This window comes from Phacochoerus africanus, chromosome 3, assembly GCF_016906955.1.
Source record: "Phacochoerus africanus isolate WHEZ1 chromosome 3, ROS_Pafr_v1, whole genome shotgun sequence".
NCBI lineage: Eukaryota > Metazoa > Chordata > Mammalia > Artiodactyla > Suidae > Phacochoerus > Phacochoerus africanus.
Genome location: NC_062546.1, coordinates 201,478,330 through 201,504,608, shown reverse-complemented (window position 1 = coordinate 201,504,608; position 26,279 = coordinate 201,478,330). Strand labels below are relative to the sequence as shown.

At 54.6% G+C, this 26,279-nt stretch overlaps 1 protein-coding gene across 8 annotated transcripts in view; it reads right to left on the bottom strand.

Moving 5' to 3' along the window:
• The window catches only part of AGAP1 (ArfGAP with GTPase domain, ankyrin repeat and PH domain 1), a 566,173-nt gene that overhangs the window by 9,635 nt on the left and 530,259 nt on the right, over window positions 1-26,279 (bottom strand). For all 8 annotated transcript variants that reach the window (XM_047773835.1, XM_047773837.1, XM_047773836.1 and 5 more), the window contains one exon: window positions 959-1,214. In XM_047773835.1, coding sequence (XP_047629791.1) covers window positions 959-1,214 — 256 coding nt within the window. The remainder of the gene's footprint in view (window positions 1-958; window positions 1,215-26,279) is intronic.

The window sequence follows — 26,279 nt, the reverse complement described above, 5'->3', positions numbered from 1 at the left end:
GGCATGCAGGCACTGCCAGGCAGGGCATGCGGGCCTCTCAGAAACAGCTCCTGGCCAGTACAATCTCTCTCTTCCTTCCTTCTCCCCCTTCAAGCTGAATGGCAAATGCTTCAGTAGGAATTTTAAAAGGTGGAGTTCCCATCGTGGTGCAGCGGAAACAAATCCGACTAGGAACCATGAGGTTGTGGGTTCGATCTCTGGCCTCGCTCAGTGGGTTAAGGATCCGGCGTTGCCATGAGCTGTCGTGTAGGTTGAAGACATGGCTCGGATCTGGCGTTGCTGTGGCTCTGGTGTAGGCTGGCAGCAACAGCTCTGATTTGACCCCTAGCCTGGGAACCTTCATATGCTGCAGGTGCGGCCCTAAAAAGACAAAAGATGAAAAAAAAAAAAAAGAAATTTAAAAAGGTAACTTTCCCCAAGTGGAATTAACCAGGATAGTCCAGGAGAAACCCTTGGACAACCCTCCTACCACATCAAACCTCAAAGTGTGGGGTCCAGCATTTTTGTGCTGTGTGACAGCAAAGCTCCGAGGTTTGGGAAAGGGAAACGATATAAAATCATTCAGTTCATATCCTCTCCCTGCCCCCCAAAGGTGATGGGAGTATTTCCTAAAAGGAACAAGAGGGACACCACCAACCATGCTTAGGCTGAAGGGATCATCACAGAAATGAACGTGGCAGAAACACTAGCAAATGCCGTGCAAAGCCGGCCACTGTGCCTGCAGAAGCAGCGCGTGTGCCACCAATGTCATTCCTCCCTTTTCTCGGTGCTTTGCACCTGCTCTCACACAGGGGAGCCAAAGGCAGGGGCCCCCACACCCACATCACCGATTCCCTCTTCCTAGTGCTTCCCACTTCCAGGTGGGCAACAATAACCTCTCCTCCCCAGAAAGATGCCCGGGAGCAGCGCCAAGTGCCCGCCGTGGCTCCCCGCCCCACCGGGCGCGCGGGCAACCTACCCAGATGAGGAGCTGGGCCAGGACCACGTTGCCCTTCCGGCAGGCCAGGTGCAGCGCTGTGCGGCCGTCCCCTTCCCCGCACGTCTCGTTCACCTCGTCCCGGGAGCCGTGCGCCAGCAGCAAGATGACTGTCCGCAGGTCCTCGTCGGCGGTGGCCCGCAGCAGGTGCTGGCCCAGGGACAGCTCCGTGCAGGGCAGCGGGGCCAGGAAGAGCTTCTGCTCGTACTTGGCCCGGATCCACCGCTCCTTCTCTTCCCTGCAAGAGCCACCAGACAGGCCAGGTCACCGTAGGGCAGCAGAACCGAGGCTGCACCCCCTGCCCTGCTACTGCCCTGTGTGGTGTGTGGTCGGGGGCAACCAGGGAAGGTGGGACAGCCGGAGACAAGTGTGTGCATGGCAGCAGAAAGCCCCCCTGGAAGGGCTTTCCTGCGGTTTTCAAACCTGGTAAGTGGGTTCCACCGGAGCACCACCTGGGAATCTGCTCGAGATGCGGATTCTCAGGCCCCGTCCCGGTGGGCCTCCCCACCCCGAGTCAGAACCCCTGGGGGGGGGGGTGTCCTGATGTCCTAACATGTGAGAACCATGGATCGGCTTTTCAGCTTTCACATGAGCTCTTTTGTTTTTCATGAAAGTTCCTGAGCCAGGGGTTGAAGTCATGCCACAGCAGTGACAACACCAGATCCTTAACCTGTTGAGCCACCTGGGAACTCCTCCTTTGGCTTTTAGTGCAGCAGTGGCCCCGGAAGGCCCGGCCCACTGAGGATAGATGCCAGAGGCCTGGCGGTCCCTCCTGCTATGAACAGCTCCAGTTGAGAGAGTTGAGAGCCAGGATTCGAGGTCATTCGATGGGAGTCCAGGGACAGGCTAGCCAGTGGGCTCCCCAACCTGGTGTGCCCTTGAGGTCTGAGCTCTCAACTCGTCCCCCGGGAGGGGTGTGCGTGAACTCCAGGGTCTATAAACATCCCCGTGGGAGGAAACGTCGCTACCGACCACGTGGGAACCGGTAGGGACTCCAGCGTGGAGTTTGGAAAAGACGAACAAGCGAAGCCTGTGACGCTGCTGGATTCTGGGATCTCTCTGGATTCGCGGGGAAGCCTCGGTGTGAGGATGGCAGCTGGGGCCCCACCTCCAACAGCACAGCCCAGGACCCCGCTCTGGGGCCCAAAGAGGACAGGAGGCTGCCAAAGACATCTGGAAAGGGGGCTGGCTGGGGGATCGAGGAGCAGGCAGGTGGGAAGGAGAGCTGAAGAAAGGAAGCAAAACCCCCAGCAAGGTGTGTCTACCCCGAATGGAAGGAAAGGACCCGGGCTTCTGTTCTCACTCTCCGGCTGCTAATGGTGGATCTCCAGAAGGGTGAGAACAGGAGTTCCCACTGTGGCTCAGTGGGTTAAGAACCCAACTAGTATCCATGAGGATGTGGGTTCGATCCCTGGTCTCGCTCAGTGGGTTAAGGATCTGGCGTTGCTGCAAGCCGAGGCGTAGGTAGCCGTTGCGGCTTGGCTCTGGCGTGGCTGTGGCTGTGGCTGCGGCTGTGGTGGAGGCTGGCAGCTATGGCTCCAATTCCACCCCTAGACTGGGAAGTGCCATATGCCATGGGTGTGTGCCTAAAAAGACAAAAAAAGAAAGAAAGGGTGAGAACTACTGAAAACAACGCCTCCTGAAACAGCAAATCCTCAGGGCGGCAGCGTGGCTGCGAAACACAAGAGACGGAGGTAAGATTTCATAGCAGCTCCTGACCGGGGAACAGAGTGAGGCCGGGTGCGGGGGGGCTCCTCGGGCCGGACAGAAGCTTCTGGAGGAGGGTGATGAAAGAAGAAAGAGAAGCCCCGCAGATAAGTGGCTGGAGCAACCCCCAGAGACTCACACAGTCACCGATTCACCCGGGCCTCCCCCAGAACTCGGTGTCCCCCTCCCCCGGGCACGATCAGGGCGCGTCGCTATGAGTCACCCAGGGCCTCGGCCACACGGAGCAAGGAAACGCCTTACCGGTGACACTTTTTCTCCCCAAGCACAGAAGAAGGGCCGAGTTTACACCTTTCACCCGTGTTTACACTGCTCCTAGGCCTCTAGTGTCGGGTTAGCCCTAATCTGCTTTTAAATACTTAGGCAAACAGATTCTTCCAGGAGTAAATCTGGATTAGTTTTGCTTCACTTCCTGGTCCATGCGAGTGACCCCAGCGTGACCCCCGACCCTTTCCAGTTGGAGATTTCCAGAACACGTGCCCACAGCTGAGAACACCCCCCACAAAGGCAGCTCGGAGGCCCGGCCTGCCACCTCCCCACTTGGACCAAAAATACAAGCGCACACACGTGTCTGACGTCTCGGAACCAGACGGGCTGTGTTTTTCATGGCATTTAAGAACCTTCTTTAAAATGTGTTAAACATATGTTGCTGTACTTCAGACAGGGCCAAAGACAAAGAGCAAAACGTGAACTAAATGCAAAGGAGCAGCCGTGGGGGGATCCGGCCATATTTTCAAGTTCCAATCTGCTAATTCTCATTTTGTGGTAGGCATGAAAATCAGACCTCTTTTATTCTGCTCCGGGTGGTTTTAACACTCATTGCCAAATCATCCAGGGATGAACCAGAGCACGGAACACAGCAGCGACAGCCCTAACTGCAGTGACTCCATTTGCTTTCTAACAGGCGAACGGCCCAGCCAGAGAATGAGGTCAGGCCCACAGCTGCTGGCTCCTCTCCTGGGGTTGGTGTGTTCTCACAGGACCCACCATGAAAGCACGACACATGTCTGAAGGAGGAGAAGGCAGAAGTGGTCCTTTGCATTTATTTTTATTTTTTTAGGGCCACGGCAGCGGCATATGGAGGTTCCCAGGCTCAGAGTTGAATCGGAGCTGCAGCTGAGACCTACACCACAGCCACAGCCACACCAGAGCTGAGCTGCATCTGTGACCTGCACTACAGCTCATGGCAACGCTGGATCCTTAACCCACGGAGAGAGGCCAGGGATCGAACCTGCATCCTCATGGACACAATGTTGGGTCCCTAACAAGCTGAGCCATAATGGGAATTCCCCCCTCTTCACTTTTTTTTTTTTTTTGCTTTTTAGGGCCGTACCCGCAGCAGATGGAGGTTCCCAGGCTAAGGGTTGAATAGGAGCTACAACTGCTGGCCTGCACCACAGCCACAGCAACACAGGATCCAAGTCACGTCTTCGACCTACACCAGAGCTCACGGCAACGCCGGATCCTTAACCCACTGAGCGAGGTCAGGGATCAAACCTGTAACCTCATGGTTCCCAGTCAGGTTTGTTTCCACTTCGCCACGATGGGAACGCCCCCTGTGCTTTGCTTTTAAAAATTTGGAGTGGGGAGGGAGTGGGATGGACGGGGGGTTTGGGGTGAGTAGATGCAAACTATTCTGTTTAGAATGGATAAGCAATGAGGTCCTGCTGTAACAGCACAGGGAACTCCCTCCAATCACTTGTGATGGAACATGATGGGAGCTAACAGGAGAAAAAGAACGGGTATGTATATGTATGACTGGGTCACTGTACTGTGCAGCGGAAATGGACAGGACATTGTAAATCAACAAAGACATTTTTTTAAAGAAATGGTAATTATGTAATAAGATGGAGATGTTGGATAACTATGGTGGTAATACTTTTGCAATATATAAATATATCAACTCAGGAGTTCCCGTCGTGGCGCAGTGGTTAACGAATCCGACTAGGAACCATGAGGTTGCAGGTTGGATCCCTGGCCTTGCTCAGTGGGTTAAGGATCCGGCGTTGCCGTGAGCTGTGGTGTAGGTTGCAGGTGTGGCTCGGATCCCGCGTTGCTGTGGCTCTGGCATAGGCTGGTGGCTACAGCTCTGATTCAGCCCCTAGCCTGGGAACCTCCACATGCTGTGGGAGCAGCCCTAGATAAAGCAAAAACAAACAAACAAACAAACAAAAAAAACCCCAAACCAAACCAAAACAAAACAACTAGGAACCACGAGGTTTCAGGTTTGATCCCTGGCCTTGCTCAGTGGGTTAAGGATCCGGCGTGGCCGTGAGCTGTGGTGTAGGTCTCAGACGAGGCTCAGATCCCGAGTTGCTGTGGCTGTGGTGTAGGCCGGCGGCTACAGCTCCGATTAGACCTGCAGAACCTCCATATGCCATGGGGTGTGGCCCTAAAAAGACAAAAAAGAAAACAACAACAACAAATTGGCACACTGTACCCCTTAAATTCATGCAATATTGTTGATTATATCTCAACAGAGCTGAGAAAAAAAGAGAGCAAAGTCAGTGCTGTTTGCAGTACATCCTGAAGGCAGGTCCAGGTTTTGTGGGGCACAGACACATGTGATTTGGGGAGGCATCTTTAAGAGGAAGACTCAGGAGAGCGGTGAAATTAGGAACAGGGAGAAGCGCCCGGGCGTGGGCCCCCTTAGCTTGGAGCAGGGGGATAATGACCCATGAGCACTTCCTCCAGCAGCTCCAACACCGAACAGGCTGATACTGGGAACCGTCCCTGGGGAATGTGGCACAGACTCAAACCCACTGAGAACCTCTAGGAACCCTGCTTGGGGAGGGGGGGTCCGCGTCTCCCAGCCCCACGTCCGCAGGCCCCTCACCTCCATCGGGGATGCTCCCCAGATCTGATCAACGCATGGCTTCTACTACCCAACGGAACCACGGCTCTTCATCAAACTTCTTGTGCTATTTAAAAATAAGCTTTTGGGAGTTCCCGTCGTGGCGCAGTGGTTAACGAATCTGACTAGGAACCATGAGGTTGTGGGTTCGGTCCCTGCCCTTGCTCAGTGGGTTAACGATCCGGCGTTGCCGTGAGCTGTGGTGTAGGTTGCAGACGCAGCTCGGCTCCCGCGTTGCTGTGGCTCTGGCGGAGGCCGGTGGCTACAGCTCCGATTCAACCCCTAGCCTGGGAACCTCCATATGCCGCGGGAGCGGCCCAAGAAATAGCAACAATAACAACAACAAAAGACAAAAAAAAAAAAAAGCTTTTGGAGTTCCTGCTGTGGGGCAGTGGGTTAAGAATCCGACTGCAAGGGTTCCCATTGTGGCACAGTGGTTAACGAATCCGACTAGGAACCATGAGGTTTCAGGTTCGATCCCTGGCCTTGCTCAGTGGGTTAAGGATCCTGCGCTGCTGTGAGCTGTGGTGTAGGTTGCAGATGTGGCTCGAATCCCGCGTTGCTGTGGCTCTGGTGTAGGCCAGTGGCTATGACTCCGATTCGACCCCTAGCCTGGGAACCTCCATGTGCCGTGGGAGCTGGCCTAGTAAAGGCAAAAAGATAAAAAAAAAAAAAAAAAAGAATCTGACTGCAGCGGCTCAGGTTGCTGCGCAGGTGCAAATTCCATCCCTGGCCCAGCCCAGTGGGTTACAGGCTCTGGCATTGATGCAGCTTTGGCATAGATCACAGCTGCAGCTCAGATTCAATCCCTGACCTGGGTACTTCCATAGGCCAAGGGGGTGGCCATTAAAAAAAAAAAAAGAAAAGGCTTCGGTGCGAGCTTCTGGGTCCTTCAGGACTGTGCTGTTTCAGTGTTTTCTCAAATGCCGGGAGCCAGAAAGCTGAGAGAGGCAGGTGACTGGGCTGTCAGGGGCTCCTTCTCAGCAGCTGAGATCCAACTAGGACGGACTCGGGAACGTGTGCGTATCATGGGGGCTGATTCTGCAATCCCCCCACCCATGCAGGCATCCGCACTTCCTATGTAGAGCCCCTGTCCCGTGGTCCCTGTCCAGGCTGACAAACTAGGGGCAAACTTGACTCTGTGTGCTTCCTACAGTGGCCACAGAGAGGGAAGAGAGAACTGATGTTGCACTAAAAAGGCTGCAGTTTTTGGTATCAGAGAAACTGGGGTTCATGTGCTCGCTTTCTTCTCTGTGGTGTAGACTTGTGTCACTTCTTGGCAACTTGTGTCACTTCTCGGGCCCTGTTTCCTCATCTGTACAACGAGCCCAGGGCCGCCGGCAGCAGCCACGGTGGTTCTGGGGTCTGAAGTCCTGTGTTTGGTGATGAGGTGCTGGCCGCGGCGGTCCCGGGGCAAATCCCTGGCTGTGGGCACTGCGATGGCAGACAGGAGCCCCACCTCTAGTGGTGTGTGTTGCCATCACACACGGGAGCTCACGGTGGCGGCAGCGTGGGTGACAAAGACATGCTGGTGGCACAGGGGTGGAGCCTGAAACGCCCCCTGGGTGCTCTAATCGTGCGTAGGTCTGAGCTTCTCACATCAGCGTGCTCAGTGGGGCGGGGTGGGACCGCCAGCCAGGGGCCCGGACGAGCCCACGGGTGTCCTGTGGGCCTCCCACGACAGGGTGCAGGGGGGCCTGAGGCACTGGGGCCAGGTGTGCCCAGCAAACGTACGTGGTCCCACAGCTGTCAGGGCCTCTGCGGCCCAGGCTAGCTGGCCTCTGCCCATGGCCTTCGGATGCTGAAGGCCTCCTGGGTGTTACGGGCTGAACTAGGTCCATCTCCCGATCCACGTGTTGAAGCCCTAACCCCCCCCTCCCCCACGGGACTGTATCTGGAGACAGAGCGTTCAGGAAGCAATAAAAGAGGTCATGGCACTGGTCCCGCTAAGAAGAGACAGCAGGGACCTCTCTCTCACACCTGCACAGAGGAAAGGCTGTGTGAGCACACGGCTGGCAGCTGAGCCAGGAAGAGGCCTCGAGAAAAGCCAACCCCGTGGACACGCTGACCCTGCACTTCAGCCTCCAGAACTGTGAGAAAACAAACTTCTCTTTACCCCCCAACACACCTCCCCATCTGCGGTACTTTGTGACAGGCAGCTGGCCTAACGCAACAGACAGCCACGCGGTCCAGCGTTTCCACCGGCCTTCTGTGCCAACAGAGCACCTCAGAGATGGCTACCCCGGCAATGAGGCCTTTCCTTCGAGAATGTGCTGCCTAAAACCATGGGCCCCAAGAAGCAGTGATGCCAAAGCACAAATACCCTACTGGTGGCTCGGCCGTCTCGCCCTTGCTTCGGGGACCCCGGCCTGTCCCGGCCGGCCTTCCGTTCTCCCCAGGGAGGCCGGTCAAGAGCAGTGTAGCCGGCGGCGGATCACCTCCCGCATCCCCGTCCTCCAGAGGCCCGCGGCTCACGGCCTCTGCTAGCTAATGAGCTAAGAAATGAATTATTGGCACGGCCGGCCGTCAGCAGAATGGGGGGAGGCCCGGCTCCTCATCTGAGTCCTGCGCTGGCACACCTTTGAATAAATCAACCGCACAGGAGCAGGGCAGACGGAGCACGGGTGACGCGTCGGAAGAAAGACGTGGATCCCACTCCCCCGCCCCAGAGACAGCAAAGATGCAATCGGAGGCACAATAGTTAATATTTTCTTTTTTTTCTGGCCTAAAATGCAACCCCGCTCTAGGAGAGCCTCCACGTTCTCTGGGCCCAGCGAACTGCCCGGCGTGAGAAGCCCAGGCCGGCACCGGGTCTGGGAAGCCGTGAGTCCGGAGTCTTACGGGGTCTCCCCTCCTCAGACGGCTTGATAAGCCTGCAGCCTGACAGATGAGGCTTTGCCACACTTGACTTGAGGGGTGCTGACACGGCCGAGGCTCCACCAAAGGCGATCCCTGCCACACGTCCCACTGCAACCCGCAGATCAAACGCCTGCCCCACGGAATCAACTGCCAGCAACCAGGAAATACTGCCAGGCCCAGCCCAGGACCTGCGGTCCCCAAGCCACATGCCCTTATGGTGACAATACTGACGGTGACGATGCTGACGACAACAGTATCCAGGTGGGTTGATTCCCAATGACACACCTCAGGGGACCTGGGAACAACCCTCCCTGATTCTGAGTGAGCCACGCGTCAGGTGCAGAACACAATGTGTGGGTGACAGCAGGGCTGTGGCCCTCCTTGGGGCCATCATGATAGAGAGGAAAGGCTTCAGGAAAAGAGATGGGTCAGTTGTGTTTCCAGCTGCAGAAGACGGGACAAGGGTGGAGCCTGGAACGGATGGATACAGCCTTATCTTTCTCGAAATGGAGGAGCCGGACGTGCAGACCTGGCGGCTCCTGCACCACCCAGGCCGGACAGGGCTGTGATGGAAGCGGCACCAGCCGGGGGGTTGGAAGGAGCCTCCCAGACCCCACTGGCCTTTACGACCAACCTGAGGACCTGCTGCGGCTCCTCTCTGGAGGAGGATGGACGCTGAGCTCCTCCAGCCTGGGGATGGGGGGAGAGGGGAGAGGGGCTTCCTGGCCCAGGTGTGGCTGTGGGAGCCAGCGCCCACTCTGGTCCCCTCGTGTCCACTGCGGTGCGAGCGCCTCCAGGGGCCTATTCATTCAGCCAGGTGACGCTCTCAGGACAAGGACGGCTACCGCAAAGGATGAGAGTCAAGGTACAGGGCGCAGAAACCGAGCATCTCTGTTTGCAGAAGGAAACGCGTGCGGTCAGGACGGCAGGGAAGCAGAGCTCTGGTCCAGGGTCTGTGGCGAGGACCCAGGAAGGGGCTGGCCACGTGTGACCGGGCTCTTGCTGGGGTCACAGGGGCCAGACCTGGGGTGAAGGTGTCAGCGCTCAGCTCTGGTGGGGATGGGGGACAATGGCGAGCCGGAAGAGGTCTGCGGGCCTCCAGGAGCCAAGAAGGCCACTGGAGCAAGACCAGCCATGTGATAGCACTGTGACGACGGTGACAAAGACAGCAACCCACTGTGAAGGTTTACCTGCCCTCCGTAACGGAGGGGTGTCCTGAGAAGGGGTGGGCGTCCCAGCGCGTCCACCTGCACGAGACGGGGACCTGTGCCTTCCCATCCCCGAGAGCAGCAACGCCGTGGCCCTGTGGGCAGCCCTCAACATCTGCTGTTTTACAGGAAACCTGCAGCCTCTCTCAGCCTCTCTCGACGTTTATTTTCGATTCAGCGTGAGCCAAGTGATGGGTTTTCCGTGACCAATCGGTGGATAGGTGTTTATATACACATAAGGGCCACTGTTTACACAGCCGGACTATGTTACACAGACTAGGAACCCCCTCAACAGTATCAGAACTCCTGCTTCTTGTTTATGATGTATTAGCTGCTGGGCCAAGCAATTACCTGGTTTATTTCTGGCAACACCTGATGAGATAGGTCCTGCCCTTGCTTATTTTTCTCTATTATTATCTTTTTAATCATTGCCCTCATTTATTTTTATTATTATTATTTTTAGGGCTGCACCTGTGGCATACGGAAGTTCCTAGGCTAGGGGTCTAATCAGAGCTGCGCCCGAGGTCTACACCACAGCAAAGCAGGACCTGAGCCGCATCTGTTCGGCAGTAGTTTACAGCAACGCTGGGTCCTTAACCCACTGAGTGAGGCCTGGGATTGAACCTACGTCCACACAGACACTATGTTGGGTCCTTAACTGGCTGAGCCACAATGGGAACTCCCACCCTCATTTTAGAAGGAAGGCTTGCTGGGTCCCTGACCTGTGACGGCTGATGGCTGTCCCCGGTGGTCACGGCCTGAGCGCCTCCTCTGGGTGTTGCTGCCTCTGAAATGAGGCAAGTTGATTCCGTCTGGAAGGACACGGCCTGGGTGATGGGATTCCAGCTGCACCCCCAGCACACGGCCCGCCCGCTTCCTTCAGCCGTCTCAACACCTGGCAAAGGGTCGGGTGTGAGTCACTTCAGGGAATCTAGAGCCGTGCCAGCCGGGGGGCAGTAGAGGCCACACTCTGCCACCTGTGGGAGGGGGCAGCACAGGCCAGACATGGGTGTTTCAACTGATGGAGAGAAACTACCCAGTGCAGCTCCTCTGCACCTGCACAGGCCAGGCGCTCAGCAGCGCACGGGCTGGCTGCTGCCTGGGCTGTGGGTTGATCCAGAATGCCTCCATCACTGCATCTAGAATGTTCCCATCCTTGCTGAGAAGATGGCACTGGATTTAGACAATCTGTTGGGTTTGCCTCCCATTTTTTCCCCCTACCCAAATTATTTGCGAATAAAAACCAGTGCAGGAGTTCCCATCGTGGCGCAGTGGAAACGAATCTGACTAGGAACCATGAGGTCGCGGGTTCGATGCCCAGCCTTGCTCAGTGGGTCAAGGATCCGGCGTGGCCGTGAGCTGTGGTGTAGGTTGCAGACGCGGCTCGGATCTGGTGTGGCTGTGGCTGTGGTGTAGACCAGTGGCTACAGCTCTGATTAGCCCCCTAGCCTGGGAACCTCCATGTGCTGCAGGAGCGGCTCAAAAAAGACAAAAACAAAAACAAAAACACACACAAAAAACCCCCAGTGCAGAGCGGAAAAAAAAGGAATCACCCATGTGTGGGTGGCTGGGCGCGGAGTGGACCTGAGGCCAACACAGGTGCCTGTGCTCAAGGCAGCAGAGCCGGACAGGAGGCAGCTGAGTGGGGGGTTGAGGGGGCCTGCTCACTGTCGGGGCCATGATGTCACTTGAGCACCGCAAGTCCTTGTAGCTGAAGAAAGAGCAAAGGGTAGGGTGGGTCTCAAAGACCCTTTGGGAAATCTGGGGCTGAGCCGGATCCGCACTAGACCGGGGCCGGGACCACCGTCCTTAGAGAAACGCCGCGGTGACACGGTCCGTGCCCCCTCTGCTGGCCCTCGCGCACCGGAGGGCTGTGAGGACACAGTTACACTCAGCTGCCACCAGCAGCATTTTGGATCTGGCAGCGAGGGCCCAGAGAGCTGCCAAGGGGTAATGAGGTTAATGGGTTGGATTCCCAGAAAAGACCATTTTTAGCAAATTAGCACCAAGTCTGGGACTGGCTTTCAGCACGGTTTCGTGCTGCTGCAGGAGACCAGCCACCAGGAGCAGACACGGGAGCTGTGACCAGACAACCCCCTCCCGGAGGCCTCTCGGGGCCCATCACGGAGGCGGGATGGACGACATTTGGGGGGTGACGAGAGGAGTGGTCCTGCAGTGACTCTGACCGCAGCCTCCCCGTCTCCACACACGAGGCTTTCTCTGGATGCTTCTACAAGACACTGGGCAGGAACGGCCTCTGCCCAAAGCCCACTCCATGTCAAGTCTGATGTAGTCATTTTTATGGGACCGTCTCCCCCACACATGTCAACCGGCCAAGAACTTTGTGAGTGCCTGTCGCTTGTCACACTACTCCTTCTCCAGCCTGATTTTAAAGGCCATTCTGCAGCCAAGGACCCCTGATGGAGCAACTGTCCTTAGGGACGTGAGGAGAAATGGGAGGAGACCTGCCCGGCTTTACACGCGACCCAAAAGGACAGGAAGAGGAAAGAAAGCGCTAGCTAGCAGCAAGGAATGTCCCCACTGTCTTGTGGCCTCAAGCAAAACAGGAACTGGGAGGGGAGGCATGGAAGAGGGGGCTGGAACAATATGTTAGGAAAACAGAGGCGCTTCCTCTCTCTGCAGGGGGAGCCCCCGGGCCACCGCGAGCCTGAGCCCGGCATGCATGCCTTCTCCCCCGGCCTCGTTGCCAAGGGGGCCGGCCTCGGGACAGAGGGGGATGGCCAGCAAAGACCGATGGCTATTTATTCCTTAATTACCGAAAGCTTTTAAGAAACTGGCCCCTGTAAATCCCACATGCAGAGAGAGCAAGAGGCCACAGACAAGGATTTATGGTCATGGGGCAAAGACAAAATAAATATCCTGCCTGACTTGGGATCAATATTATGAGTGTTTTTGCCAACCTGCAGGGTGTTTTATGAGCGCGGAGGAACTGAACAGGGTCATTATTAATTAAATAAAGTCAACCGTATTAGGCTTATTACTTTGGCAAGTCACAGTTAAGTGTGCCAGGCGGCAGGTGTTGAGGCGGCTGGGTGTGCGGGCAGGTGCAACCCCGGGCAGCCCAGGTCCGGCCCCGTGCACGCTGGCTCAGCCCTGCGTCATCCCAGAAGGCAAGGAAGGATCAGGGCACTGGTCCCCCTCGCTGAGCACCGTCTCCTGCACCCCTCCGTCGGGGGTCCAGGTGGAGGCCTGGGGCCCTCAGAGCTGCGCTGTCGTCATGGCATCAGGCACCTCCCAGCCGCCCAGCAACGCGTTCCAGGATCCAGGCAGCAACGCAACCACGACGTCATCCCTCTAAAGCCTGGAGGAGACCTACGGGTATTTTACTTCGGAACCTCAAAGTGGGAATAAAAGAGGTGTCGTCGGCTCCCAGTGGCCTGGCGCTGAGGAGGCACAGGTGAATTAACCAACAAAACCAGCTCAAATCCCACGATGATTTGGTAGCGGCTGGTGCTGAAAGGGGAGAGACCCAGGCCTCTTAGGGAGGATGGGGGCACCACCCTCTCCTGGGCCTGGTTTTCCCTTGGGAGAGACGGGATTTAAAGGCCCCGGTAGCATCCGTGAGGGAGGTGAGTGATGGACAGAAGGTGCCTGCTGTCCCACGGGGACCGGGTGAGCCGCGCACGGTCGGACCAGACATCTCCCCGTCCCCGGGTCTACTCAAAAGAACGCCTCCGTGGAGGAATGTCTCTTTGGACAAATACATCTATACATCAAGGCGCATGCAGGGCAGTCGCCAGCTCAGAGTTTCAACATCTGTCTAGGACCAGCCTGACCTCGCTGCCGCAGGCAGACGAGCCAAGGATGCAGTGGAGGGGGTCTCCCCTGGTCTGAGCCAGAACTTGCTGGACCACTCCTGTGAGACCTGCAGTACCCGTCCCGCTGCCACCAGCACTGTGACACACAGGAGTAGAGTCATGGTCCCCAAGGTGGCCCTTCATGAGTCCTGCTCACCCCTGGCCTCCGGTGAGCGGCCTGCGCTGCCTTTGCAGTCCCCATTCCTGGGAAATTCATCCCAGAATCAAAGAAGCTGCTGATGTCTAGTCTCTGGCCCCTGGAATCACAGCCCCCAGGAGCCCACCCATCTTAAACCTTTAACTGTCCACCCCGGAGGCCACCAGGTTAAAAGGGGTGGGTGCAGGTCAAGGGGAGGCAGGTGTGGGGGGAGTTGTCTTTTGGGAGCAATGGCAGCGTTGGGGGCAGTTAATGGGGAGCCCCGAGGCCAGGCACAGGGGGCAGTGGAAATGGGGAGGAGACAGAGAGTGGGGGGCGGGTGGTGCTGACAGCAATTTAGAGAAAATCTAACCTTTTTTTTCCGGCCGAGCCCACAGTATGCAGAAGTTCCCGGGCCAGGGATCGAACCTGTGCCACAGCAGTGATCTAAACTGCTGCAGTCACAACACTGATCCTTAACCCACTGAGCTACCAGGAACTCTTAAGAAAATCGGAAAGTCTAACTCTTAAGAAAATCACTCTGAAAGCATGTTATACTCGCAGAAAAAGGCAAAGCATCAGATTGCTCCAGATGTGGTTGGGATGTTTTTCTTTTCCCTTTTTTATGTTTTTTGAGTGGTGCCTTTTTTTAAGAGTATAGTTGATTCATGATGTTGTGACAATTTCTTCTGTATGGCCGAGTCAATTTTCAACGTGTCGCCCTGTTTTCTAATCTGGTCAAACAACACAACCAAACAAGGGACGTTAAAAGGAAAAAGTGCCCTGTGGCCCCACGTCCACTCACACACTTGCGTCTCGTCTCTGCGCTGCCTCCTCGTCGTTTCCGCTCACAGACGCGTTTCATCTCACGGTTTTAACACAGACGCCTTTATTATTCTGCACAGAGCTAGTCTGACAAATTAAGCTGATGAGTGCATTTTCAAGCCAAGTGTGTGTTTTGCACAGGAGTCCTGGGTAAGTCACCGCAGCCACGCGCGCCCTGGATGTTTCCGCAGTGTAGCATTAGAAAAAACGCGGGCGACCCTTTGAAAGCATCCGTGCCGATCAGTCCCTGCCAAGCGAGAGGGAGCCTGAGCTGGCCAAGCGAGGCGGTCCTAGATTCGGTGCAATGTGGCATGAAACGGGCCGCACCTCGGCGACGCTCCCAGCAGCCCCGGTGGGGGGACCCCCATCACAGCGAATTAAGTTCACCGTAACCGGGGCTGATGGCATTGGCTTTGGAACATATCGCATCATAAACAGATAAGGGAAGAGAAATGGCCCTTTTCCTCCGCTCGGAATACTGTAAAATGGATAGAAGCCTTTGCCGGGTGTGCACGGCTGCCCTTTAAACACCAGGGAGCAAGAACCCCGGGGCTCTTCTTGAAGGAAAAGCCGAACGATGAGGTGCAGTGAGGCAGAGGCCCAAGTACCACCCTGTGGCTTCCCAGCGGCCGGCCGGCTAAGTGGTCATTGGACATGGTGGGGGGAGGGTGCGGCAGGGTACAGAGTGGGGACACATCAGGAAAGTGATGGAGTTCTGAGTGGGTTTCTAGTAAAAGTCAGCAAGTGGCTTTGAGAACCACAGCTCGCGGTAATTTTTTTAAGACATGAGCCTATGGATTTTTTTTCTGTTGTTGTTGTTGTTTTTTGGTCTTTTTAGGGCCACACCCACGGCATAGGGAGGTTCCCAGGCTAGGGGCTGAATCAGAGCTGCAGCTGTCAACCTAGACCACAGCTCACAGCAACATGGGATTTAAGCCACATCTGTGACCTACACCACAGCTCATGGCAATGCGGGATCCTTAACCCACTGAGTGAGGCCAGGGATCGAACCTGCAACCTCATGGATCCTAGCTGGATTCGTTAACCGCTGAGCCACAACGGGAACCCCCAGACTATTGATTTTGAACAATAAAGAAAAGCACCTTAATCTCGTTTTCCTTTTAATCTTTTCTGAGGAGGGAGGTCAGGGCAGATTGGATAGAATCATATGATTCCTTGCCGGCCCAACAAACAGAACACTAAGAACAATAATGAAACAGATTTGAAAAGAGGAAAAGCATTCCAGATGGTCTGCAAAAGGAAAAGGCATTTGAAAATGAACTTGCATGTTATTTTTTTTCCCTTCAAAATAGGAAAGCAGAGAAACGTGCTGGAGACACTAACAGGATCAGTGACAGACAGTCCCATTCTTTGCAGGGGGGCTGGCCTGCCAGCAGCATTCACACAGCCGAGATGAGTTGCACTGTAATGACAACGGAACTGAAGACTGGACACCCTCTCAGAGCAAACCCAACAAGAGAATAATGCTGGCCTTTCATTCTCACCTAACCTTAAATGTTAAAAGATATGAGACCCAAGTCGACGCATCGGCCAGGCATTATTTTCTCTTTTCTAGCTTTGGGAAGAGATGGAGCTGATCCTGAGAAGGATTCATCAGGAGCATATATGTGAATTCTCTAGAGTAAGGAAAGCTTTATTCCCCAACAAGTGCACGTTAAATTCTTTCCTTAAAATCACCAACCCGCCATCTAATGGGATTGGGAGGCAGAAACTGGTTAGATGTTTTATTTCCCACAACTGACATAGTTTAACTTGCCCAGTGGCATCGTCTTTGATATGAAGACATTAAAACATGAATGGCGGCACCAGATTCTGTGGCTCAGCTTTGCCCTGGAGAGGAAATTCTGGAACAGCATGAAGCGGACCCCAGGGGCTCACGAGCCCAAAGCCACTCCATGTGGGCGCGAGCTCTGCAGGTGGGCCCTGAGCTCAGAAGGGGCCTGTGCTTGCTTGAATGTGCTAGTGTCGCTGTCATGAACTTCCTGACGATTACTGGACAAAGGCTACATAGTTTCACTCTGCACCAAGCCTCATAAATCCTCTGGTCAGCCTGGGATAGGCCAGACGCAGTCAAGTATCCACTGGTGGCAAAGCCATGGTCAGTCCACTGAGAAGTGGCCACACGTGAACCCTGCGGTGAGGTTTCTGAAAAGCTGGATTTAAACTTTTTTGAAGGCAGTCTTTTTTTTTTTTTTTGATGCTCTATTTTTTCTGCCTTCTGGATCCTAACAGGTCCTTTCATGAAATCATAGGGATAGTAAATGATTTATTTTATTTCCTAACTTGGAAAAGTTAAGAACCAGCCACTACCCTACATCTATCTTCCAAATACATTTTAAAACCTGATGTAACTGGGAAGCCCCACCTGCCCAGCCCCTCCCTGTTCATTGATAGATGAACAAAACGCCGTCTATCTATGCGATGGAATATTATTCAGCCCTCAAGATGAAGGAGATTCTCATACAGGCTGCAATGTTTATGAACCTCGAGTACATGATTCTAAGTGAAATGAGCCAGTCGCACACAAACAAACAGTGTATGATTCCTCTTAAACAAGGTCCCGGGAGCAGTCAGGTCCATAGAGACAGACGGCAGAAGGGTAGCTGTCAGGGGCTGGGGGAGAGGGAAGTGGGAGTTAGTGCTGAATGCAGGACAGAGATTTAGTTTGGGAGGCGGAGAAAGACAATGTGACTGTCCTTAAAGCCACTGGACTGGACATTGACAATTGAATAAAATGATACATTTTACCTTCTATGTATTTTACCACAATTAAAGATAAGGAGTTCCTGCTGTGGAGCAGGGGGTTCAGAATCCAACTGCGGTGTCAGGTCACTGCAGAGATGTGGGTTTGAACCCCAGCCCGGCACATCGGTTAAAGGATCCAGCGTTTCCACAGCTGGATTCAATTCCTGGCTGGGAACTTCTACATGCTGGGAGTGTGGCCATAAAGAAATTAAATAAAATAAAGTCCAGAATCTGGGTGCTCTCTTGTTTATACACTGAGATACCATATATATTCTCTGATACCTCATGACTGCAATTTTTTCCCCTCTTTTCTGGCTGCTGCTGCTGGCATGAGGAAGCACCTGGGCTCCTGGGCTGGGGATTGAATCCATCCCACAGCAGTGACAAAGTCGGATCCTTAACCCAATATGCCACCAGGGAACTCCAAGGTGCCTGTTTTTTTTTTTTTTTTTGGCTTTTTAGGGCTGCACCTGCGGCATATGAAGGTTCTTGGGCTAGGGGTCGAATCGGAGCTGTAGCTGCTGGCCTACGCCACAGCCATGTGAGATCTGAGCCGCATCTTCCACCTACACCACAGCTCACGGCAACGCCGGATCCTTAACCCACCGAGTGAAGCCAGGAATTGAACCTGCGTCCTCACGGGTGCTAATCAGGATCATTAACTGCTGAGCCACGACGGGAATTCCCATGGTGCCTGGATTTTGACAGCTCATACGCTTACACCCCAGCAACTTAAAATTAATACCATATATTACTACTGATCATACGTGGTCCACATTCATTTCTCCCCACATGATCCCAACATATTTTCCTTCCACCCCAGAATTCAGTCAGTGAGGATGTGATGCATTTGGTCACCCCGTTTCTTTCCTCTCCTCTAATCCCACAAGCCCCCCCAGCACCGCCCCTCCCCCGGACTGTCTTCCATCGAGGGCTTCGAGGACTCCAAGCTATCTCTCTTGTAGAAGTCCCCCAGCCTGTTTTGTCAGATTTGACTCGTGTCACATATTTTCTTGAGATACTACTGCACGTGTCCTGTGCTCCCCGGTCAGAGCAGGAGGTGCAGACTGGGGAGGGGTCCCAACGCCGGATCAGGGCAGGGCCCCCAGGACCTGCTTCCCTTTAAACCAACCGGGGAGCTGGGGGCAGAGAGCAGAGGGAGTGAATTTCCTGTTCCTCTAAGACCCTCCCCCCAGGGCTGTGGCCTCACTTGCTGATCCCTGCTCATCAACCACGACATTCTCTATGGCAAGACAGGGATTTTCCAGTTCTCTCATTCCTTCTGTTTATTACCTGGCACTTTCTGTAAAGAAGATCCCCCTCCCTGCCCCCCGGAGTATCACTGTAGATCCACAGACGTTAAAATAAATGGTGTCGGGAGTTCCCGTCGTGGCTCAGTGGTTAACGAATCCGACTAGGAACCATGAGGTTGTGGGTTCGATCCCTGGCCTTGCTCAGTGGGTTAAGGATCTGGTGTTGCCATGAGCTGTGGTGGAGGTTGCAGATGCAGCTCGGATCTGGTGTTGCTGTGGCTCTGATGTAGGCCAGTGGCTACAGCTCTGATTAGACCCCTAGCCTGGGAACCTCCGTATGCTGCAGCAGCGGCCCTGGAAAAGGCAAAAAGACAAAACAACAACAGCAACAACAAAAAATGGTGTCGTATAAACTACTGTTGACATTATGCTTTTGATTCTTAAATTGTTCCAGGCCTGGCCAGCGGGAGCTCCCCTGTGTGGCCTGCTGTTCTGACACGTGGCCCTCCCTCCCTGTCCCCCTGCTGCTTCCTGACACCTCAGGATGTCCCAGGCCCATCTTACTTGTTCAGATCGGGGATGAGCCACTTCCTTGAGGAGTCCTGATCTTTTTCTAGAGAAGCCATCATTTCTTTTTCTTCTTTGGCCGCCCCCGAGGCTTATGGAAGTTCCCAGGCCAGGGGCGGAATCCGAGCTGCAGCTGCCGGCTGATATCACGGCCACAGCGACATCCTTAATCCACTGAGCGAGGCCAGGGATCGAATCTGCTTCCTCATGGATACGATGTTGGGTTATTAACCCACGGAGCCACAACAGCGACTCCATATTTTGCTCTTTTTTTTTTTTTTTTAACTTAAAGGCTGAGATGGTTGTACATTCATGGGTAGTCGGAAGAAATACAGAATGACCCCACGCCTCCCTTGCCTAGTGTCAGCAGCTTGAAAAAATACAGTACAACAGAACAATCAAGGTATCTTGATAGCGACCCAATCCGGCCAGTTTTCTGGCAGTCGCTGGTATGGATTTGGTCTATGCCATCTCACCACGGGTAAGTTCCTGTGTGGACCTCCAAGGTCAAGGTAAAGGACCATTTCCATGATTAGGGTCCCTCGTGTTGCACCCACCTCCCTCCTGCCCCTTCTCTGCATCCCTAGCCCCTGGCGACCAGTCAGCTGTTCTGTTGCTATAGTTACGCCATTTCGGGAATGTTCAGGAATGGACTCACGCAGCATATGCAGTCCTGGGGGTGGGCTCTTTTCAGTGTAATTCTCCCGGGCGTTTCCACAGCTCCCTCCTTCGCACGGCTGAGTACTATTCCATGGCAAGGACGTACCCCAGCTTGTTTAATCTGACTCACCCACTGGAGGACCCCTCCCATTTCTGGCTGTTACGAATACGGCTGCGTGAACAGTCGTAAGAGGGTCTCTGGGCGACCTTCAGTCCCCCTTCTCTGGGGTCAAAGCCACGGGGTGAAGTTGCTGGGTCGTAAGGGACTAGATGTTTAGTTCTATAAGAAACTGCCCAACTGTTTTCCAGAGTGGGAAAAACCCACTTTTCAAAACAGCAATGGACAAAACCGGACTCCATCATGAAGAAGGACCGGGGACGGCCCTTGCGATGCAGAGGCACGTAACATCCCGGTGTTGAAGGAGCACGCGGGGTCCCGGGCGCCGGGGCCACCGCGGCCTCGGGCTGCATCCCCCGACGGCCCCGACGAATTCACGTGCAGCGAGTAGACGGGACGTTTAAAAAATGTGCTGTTCCTGTTCGTCGGTCTGTTCTCCAAGCCCCAGCTCTTTGCCAAACACGTCCTGTAACTTCGCCTGTGCCTCCAGTGTCTCGGGTCCATCTGAGACCATCCGGACAACGAGCCCTGCGAAGCCTTTTTCAGGTAGGTGGCCTGTCTCCTCCTCACACAGTTGTTTTTGGTGTTTTTGTCCTGTTCCTTTGCTGAAAGCTTTTTTTTTTTTTTTTTTTTTTCCCTTTTAGGGCTTCGCCTGCAGTTTTATTTCTTTTCTTTTCTATTTTGCTTTTTGGGGCCACACCTGCCACATGTGGACGTTCCCAGGCTAGGGGTCAAATCAGAGCTACAGCGGCTGGTCTACACCACAGCTCACGGCAACGCCAGATCCCTAACCCGCTGAGAGAGGCCAGGGATCGAACCTGCGTCGTCATGGATACTAGCTGGGCTCGTTAACTACTGAGTCACGACGGCAACTCCTGGAAGCTATTTTTTGGTCTTCTCATATTGCCTAACCTTTTATGTTTATCGTCCCAACTATACGCTAATAAAAATAAAAATTTAAAAAATGCACAGAGACACACAAATGTGTGTGTGGAAAGTGTGCCTGAAGACACGGGGTGCGGGGATGAAAAAGGGGGCTCACACGTGCACTTATAAGCAAGGATTGAGTTACAAGGTGGTCGGCTTGGAAACACCGTCTTGTCTCTGCGAGTTGCCGGCAGGAGGACAGTGAGGGAGGTCACAGCCCCCGGAGCCCCGCAGGCCCGCTGCCAGAGGGCACCCCGCACCTGGCCACCCCCAGGTCCTGGCCCAAAGTGGGGCGGGGGACACCCTCTGGTTCTCCCGGCAAAGCGTCGTCTGAGTTTCCACACCTTTCTCCCGCCCCTTCCCGTTTCTCCGGGGCACATTTGGAAATTATTTAAAAAAGATAAAATGCCTCTAATCTGTTCCCCATTAGAAGAAACATGTGAATATTATTTTCTAATTTGTGACTTGTGAGTGTGTCTCCAACACCAGAGAGAAGTAATTGAAGTAATTATGTCTGCTCCTGAATATCTCTGTTATGCTCCCGAAATAAGAGGGTGGCTGTGTCCTCTTTGCGTGACATGCCCGGGGGTTGAATGCGTCCCCGGGAACATCAAAGCACTGGACGAGAATGGCCACAAAACGGCAAGTTCTGCCCGGCCCCACGGGGCCCCGAGCCGCTGGGGCCCCCAGGCAGGGGTAGTGGGTTTCCCAGTAAATTCGGGCTCTTCCCTGCCATCCACTCGCCCCAAACTTCCCTACCCGAGCGATGAATCTGCAGCTGGAGAGCTGCGGTCCGAGGCATCAGCCTGATTTATAACATGAGCGGCGTGGATTTTTTTTTTTTTTCTAAAACCAGTTAGAGTATGACTTGAGTGACTAACTCCTGAAAATTGGTAATTTCCTGGTGGTTAACAGGAGAAGGTCTGCCAATGAGAGGTGAGGCCCGCTAATAAATTTATAGGGCATTATATGCCAATTAGACCTCGTCGGCCATTCCAAAGGCAGGGGCGCCAATCAGGGTATCATTTCACAAACGCGCCCTTTATCACCGACACTCTTGCAATTCAATCCCCCTTTTATATGTTTGAAAAGCAGCACATTAATGCTGACTGTACAGGAATCTGTAATTTTCAGAGGGCCTTTCTGGTTAAATAACCTCCCTTTTCTTCTTTGCAAAACTCCTCTTTGTTCTCCAGTGGGAAACAAGGACTGGAAATGAGCATGAAATCGACACGGAATGAGACTCCTTACAGACTCTGGGTGTCCCCATCAGCCACCGGCCCTCAGGGAACCTTCCCGTTTCGTCAGGGGCCACATACTCTTGTACCAGTACCAGAGGCCTAGTGGTCACTGGACAGTACATTTGCTGGGCCACAGACAGTGTGCTGGCAACTGGGGGCGGGGCGGGGGGTGAGGGTAGGGGCGGGGGGGGGGCAGGACCAGGAGGCACAGAGGTAAATTCACCCCAAAAAGAACACTGGGGAAGCACGCAGACCTGCCCAGAGAAACAGCGTGGGCATCTGCTCTCTGCATTAAAGCAATCGACTGGACGGTATTTATTTTTTTGGCTGCGCCCACAGCATGTGGAAGTTCCCAGGCCAGGGATTGAACCCATGCCACAGCAGGGACAATGCCAGGTCCTTAACCCACTGAGCCACCAAGGAACTCCTGGACTGACTTTCATTTTGTGTTTTCTTTGAAGGAAAAAAAAATGCACAAAAGACGTGAACGCTCTTTGAGAAACAGCCAGTCGTGCAGAAATGTACAAAGCGGACTTGGCCACTGCGCACGTCCGTGGGGTCCGTGGTCTGACTCGCACCCTTTCCTCCTGGACATCTCCCGCTCCGCATGGCGCCCCCAGTGTGGCCTCCGCCGCTTCTTCGCCCACTCCCGCACAGATGGATGCCAACTCCTTCCACCTCTGTACCTGCAAACACAGAATCCTGTCCTCTTCCTGACTTGAAGCGACTGCTCTGGATCTGATTTGATTATCGCCGTCATCTAACGCCCTATTAAGCATTCATTCTTTCAAGAAATATCAATTGAACGCTCACTAGGACTGGGGCACCCACTGTGTCAGGTTCTGGGCTCCAGGTGAGTAGAAGCACAGGATAAAGAAACAAATGCAGAGTTCCCGTCGTGGCGCAGTGGTTAATGAATCTGACTGGGAACCATGAGGTTGCGGGTTCGATCCCTGGCCTTGATCAGTGGGTTGAGGATCCGGCGTTGCCGTGAGCTGTGGTGTAGGTTGCAGATGCGGCTCGGATCCCGCGTTGCTGTGGCTCTGGTGCAGGCTGGTGACTACAGCTCCGATTTGACCCCTAGCCTGGGAACCTCCATATGGCGCGGGAAGAGGCCCTAGAAAAGGCAAAAAGACAAAAAAGAAAAAAAAGAGAAACAAATGCGTCACAACAGGAAAAGAGCTGCATTTGCGGTGTAGGCCACACAAAAGTGATGCACAGGAACAACACACACTGAGCAGGAGAGCAAATCTGGGTGCTCCCGGTTTCTAGCCACACAGACGGCCCTGGACACAGGCAACAAAGTTTCAAGGGTAGCTAAGCCCAGAAGGAAAAGGAGCTCCACCTCCTTCCGTGCAAGAACACACAAGGCATCAGGGCATCTCGGAGCACCTAGCAGCGGCGGCCCAGCCTGTGAATCGCTTAAACAAATGACGTTCTCAGAGGCGTCCACCTCAGGACGGACCGACCACCCACGAACCCAGGAGTAAAAGCAGCCTTTTTGGAAATGCCAGCCCACTAACCCACCTGACGTCTCAGGATGGCGGTCACAGAAGACGACCACCCCAGGCCCAGGCCCCACGCGAGCTCCCGGATTAGCAGGCCCTTCCGTCCTCCGGCAGAGCTGGGGCCATTGAGCTGCTGGAGTCACAGACTCCCTCACAGCACTGTCCAAGGAGGCCTCACTCCCTGTGTAGGACATCAACGTGTGCCATGCAGGCACAAGGATGATCTCGGACTGAAGAGAGCGGAAAATCCACGAATGCAGGGAATGGTTTCTCTGAGCTACCTGGAGCTGCCTGCAAACAGGTCCTCCAGAAAAAAGCGCTCACAGGCCGTGACTCCCTCCCGGAGGTCCATCAACCAGGGCAGAGGGGCTCTGAACACAGGAGAGAGGGGGTGCTGGCAGCGCCCCATATGAACTGTGTCACAAGCTACGGAGGCTCCACCTAGTCTCTCCGCAGACGAGTCTCCAGGCTCTAAAGGGCCCCTGATCTTTCCTGAAAGTCCTTTGTTCCCCCCAAGTGGCCGTTCTCCTCTTTCCCCTGTTAGAAGCTGGTCAGCACACAAGCTCTCAAATCCCAGCATCCTTTCTGGTGTTCACGTCTCTCTCCGATGCCCCATGCGTGTTAAGTGGAAAGGGGATACATGACGCCCTCCCCTTGTCAATTTCATTCACAGGCCCCCAGGCGCTGAACCTGGGAGGGGAGAGGAAGTGGGTGGACCCCCCAAAGTCTCCCCGTCCCAATGCTTGTGGAGGGACCCTGAGACCTGCCATGGGGGGACTCTGGAGGGGGCGGCCAGCAGGGGGGAGGTCCAGCATGAAAGGACACCAGGGAAGCACCCCATCTTTCTGGAAACGCCCATCATGGAGGCTGAGCCTCTTGCTTGCTCTAGTGGGGAAGCCTGCCCAGTCGGCCCTCAACAAACTGGACCACCAGGCCCTTGTGACCTGTCCCCAGGGCCAGGGGACACTGAGCCTATCTTGCACGCCCTGCCTAATGCTGGCCTGGGCTTGGTGCTGAGGTTTGATAAAACACCTGCCGTGTCCGGTCAAGGTCTCTGGACACCTTCAAGCGGGGGCCGGGGGGGTGGTCTCCAGGGAAGATGCCCACAGTGCCCCCTCCCCACTAAGATGGCTGGCCTCCCACCGCCGACCAGAGCCCCTTCTAGGGTCTTGGATTGTATCAGTCTAGGTTAGCTGAAGCCCACATCCCCTGCTTTGGTCCTTCAGGGACAAAGGGGATGCCTTTGTCCATGGGTGTCACCTAACAGACTCTGCCCCACAACTGCCTTAACAGACTCGCCACAGCAACACGCATGCACGGAGATGCCAGGTGACCATGTTACAGGCCTGGGAGGGTCCCTACCACCCCTCACCCATTTCAGCAGGAAGCCTGGGGCAGGACAAGGCTCTGGGGAAGCCGAGGGCTGGATTCCGGAGGAATGGCCAAGAGGACGTGTCCCTGCAGAGGCAAGTGCTCCTGCAGGATGACTGGCTCTCCTGCGGCCTTTCCTGGAGGGGGCGTGGGGGGGGGCGGGGCGCCTGCCTCTCGGAGGATGGCAGGTGCCCCCACCCCGGGCTGGGCCCCCTCCCCCCCTCGGCCCTGGAGGGCCTCGAATGCCCGTCCCCTGATGGGCTCCGTAATGAGAAGCGCTGTCAATCACAGCTCCATTAGCCGGGACAGACTTTCACTTCCTGAAACAATTTATTGGATTCCCAGAAGCAAATGGGCCTTCTTCCCTTTCAGCCCGGGTTCTGGAGCTATTCAGAGGCAGTGTGTGCGCCTTCGGTTCCTGCTGGGGGGTCTTTGTTTCCTCCATTTACTCATGAAAACAGCTTCCTGCGTTCACCTACCTCCTCCGATCTGGGGTTTCCCAAGTGTTTGCCAAAACTTTTTCCCCCACTGGTTCAGTTGCTACACAAAACCCACCAGCTGTTTCCAGCTACTGAACCAGGGAGGGAGGGGAGGCAGGGTGGGGGCGGGAGGCAGGGCTGGGGGGGGGGGGAGGGGGAGGGGAGGAAGGCGGCACATACTTGAAGAAATTAAACCCGGCCACAGAAATTAAGAAACGAGGCTGAGGAATGCCAGGCAGAAGAGGTGCCTGAGATGCAACTCCAGGGTCCTGGCCTTCCCCTACCCCCTCATTTCAGACCAAAAACTCCAAAGGAACGGAGGCAACATTGTATCTTAAAGACATTTACACTTTTTGTTTTTGCTTTTTAGGGCCGCACCTGCGGCATATAGAAAGAAGTTCGCAGGCCAGGGCTCAAAGCGGAGCTGCACCTGCCGGCTTACACCACAGCCACAGCCATGCCGCCAGATCCTTAACCCACTGAGCAAGGTCAGGGATCGAACCCACATCCTTTACTAGCTGTGTTCGCTCGCTCGGAACCACATGGGAACTCCTACCCATTGTGACTGTGTTCACACTTACAAGATCTAGGGCATGAGTGACAGAAGCTCACTGTGATAATAATATTTCCAACTGTTGAAAAGACCCACAGGACCCCCCAGAAAGTGCTGCCCAGAGTTCAAAGGTCAGTGATGCTCCTGGCGATGAGTAGGAAAAAAAGACGCAGAATTACCTAAAATAACGTTTTTCTCCTACCGCTCTTCTTACAGAATAACATACACCTCGCACCTGCTCTCGTGTGGAGAGGCCACATCCTTGCCGCGTAAATCCATTTAACTTTTAACCCGGGAAAACAGGCAGAGCCCATGTCACCTTCTGATCATTTCATGTCAATAGTGACTCGAGGGCACGTGAGAGCCACGGAGATCCCATCAGGGTAGAATTATGCAGCCACGTAAGAAATAGTATCTATTAGGCTAATTTAATCA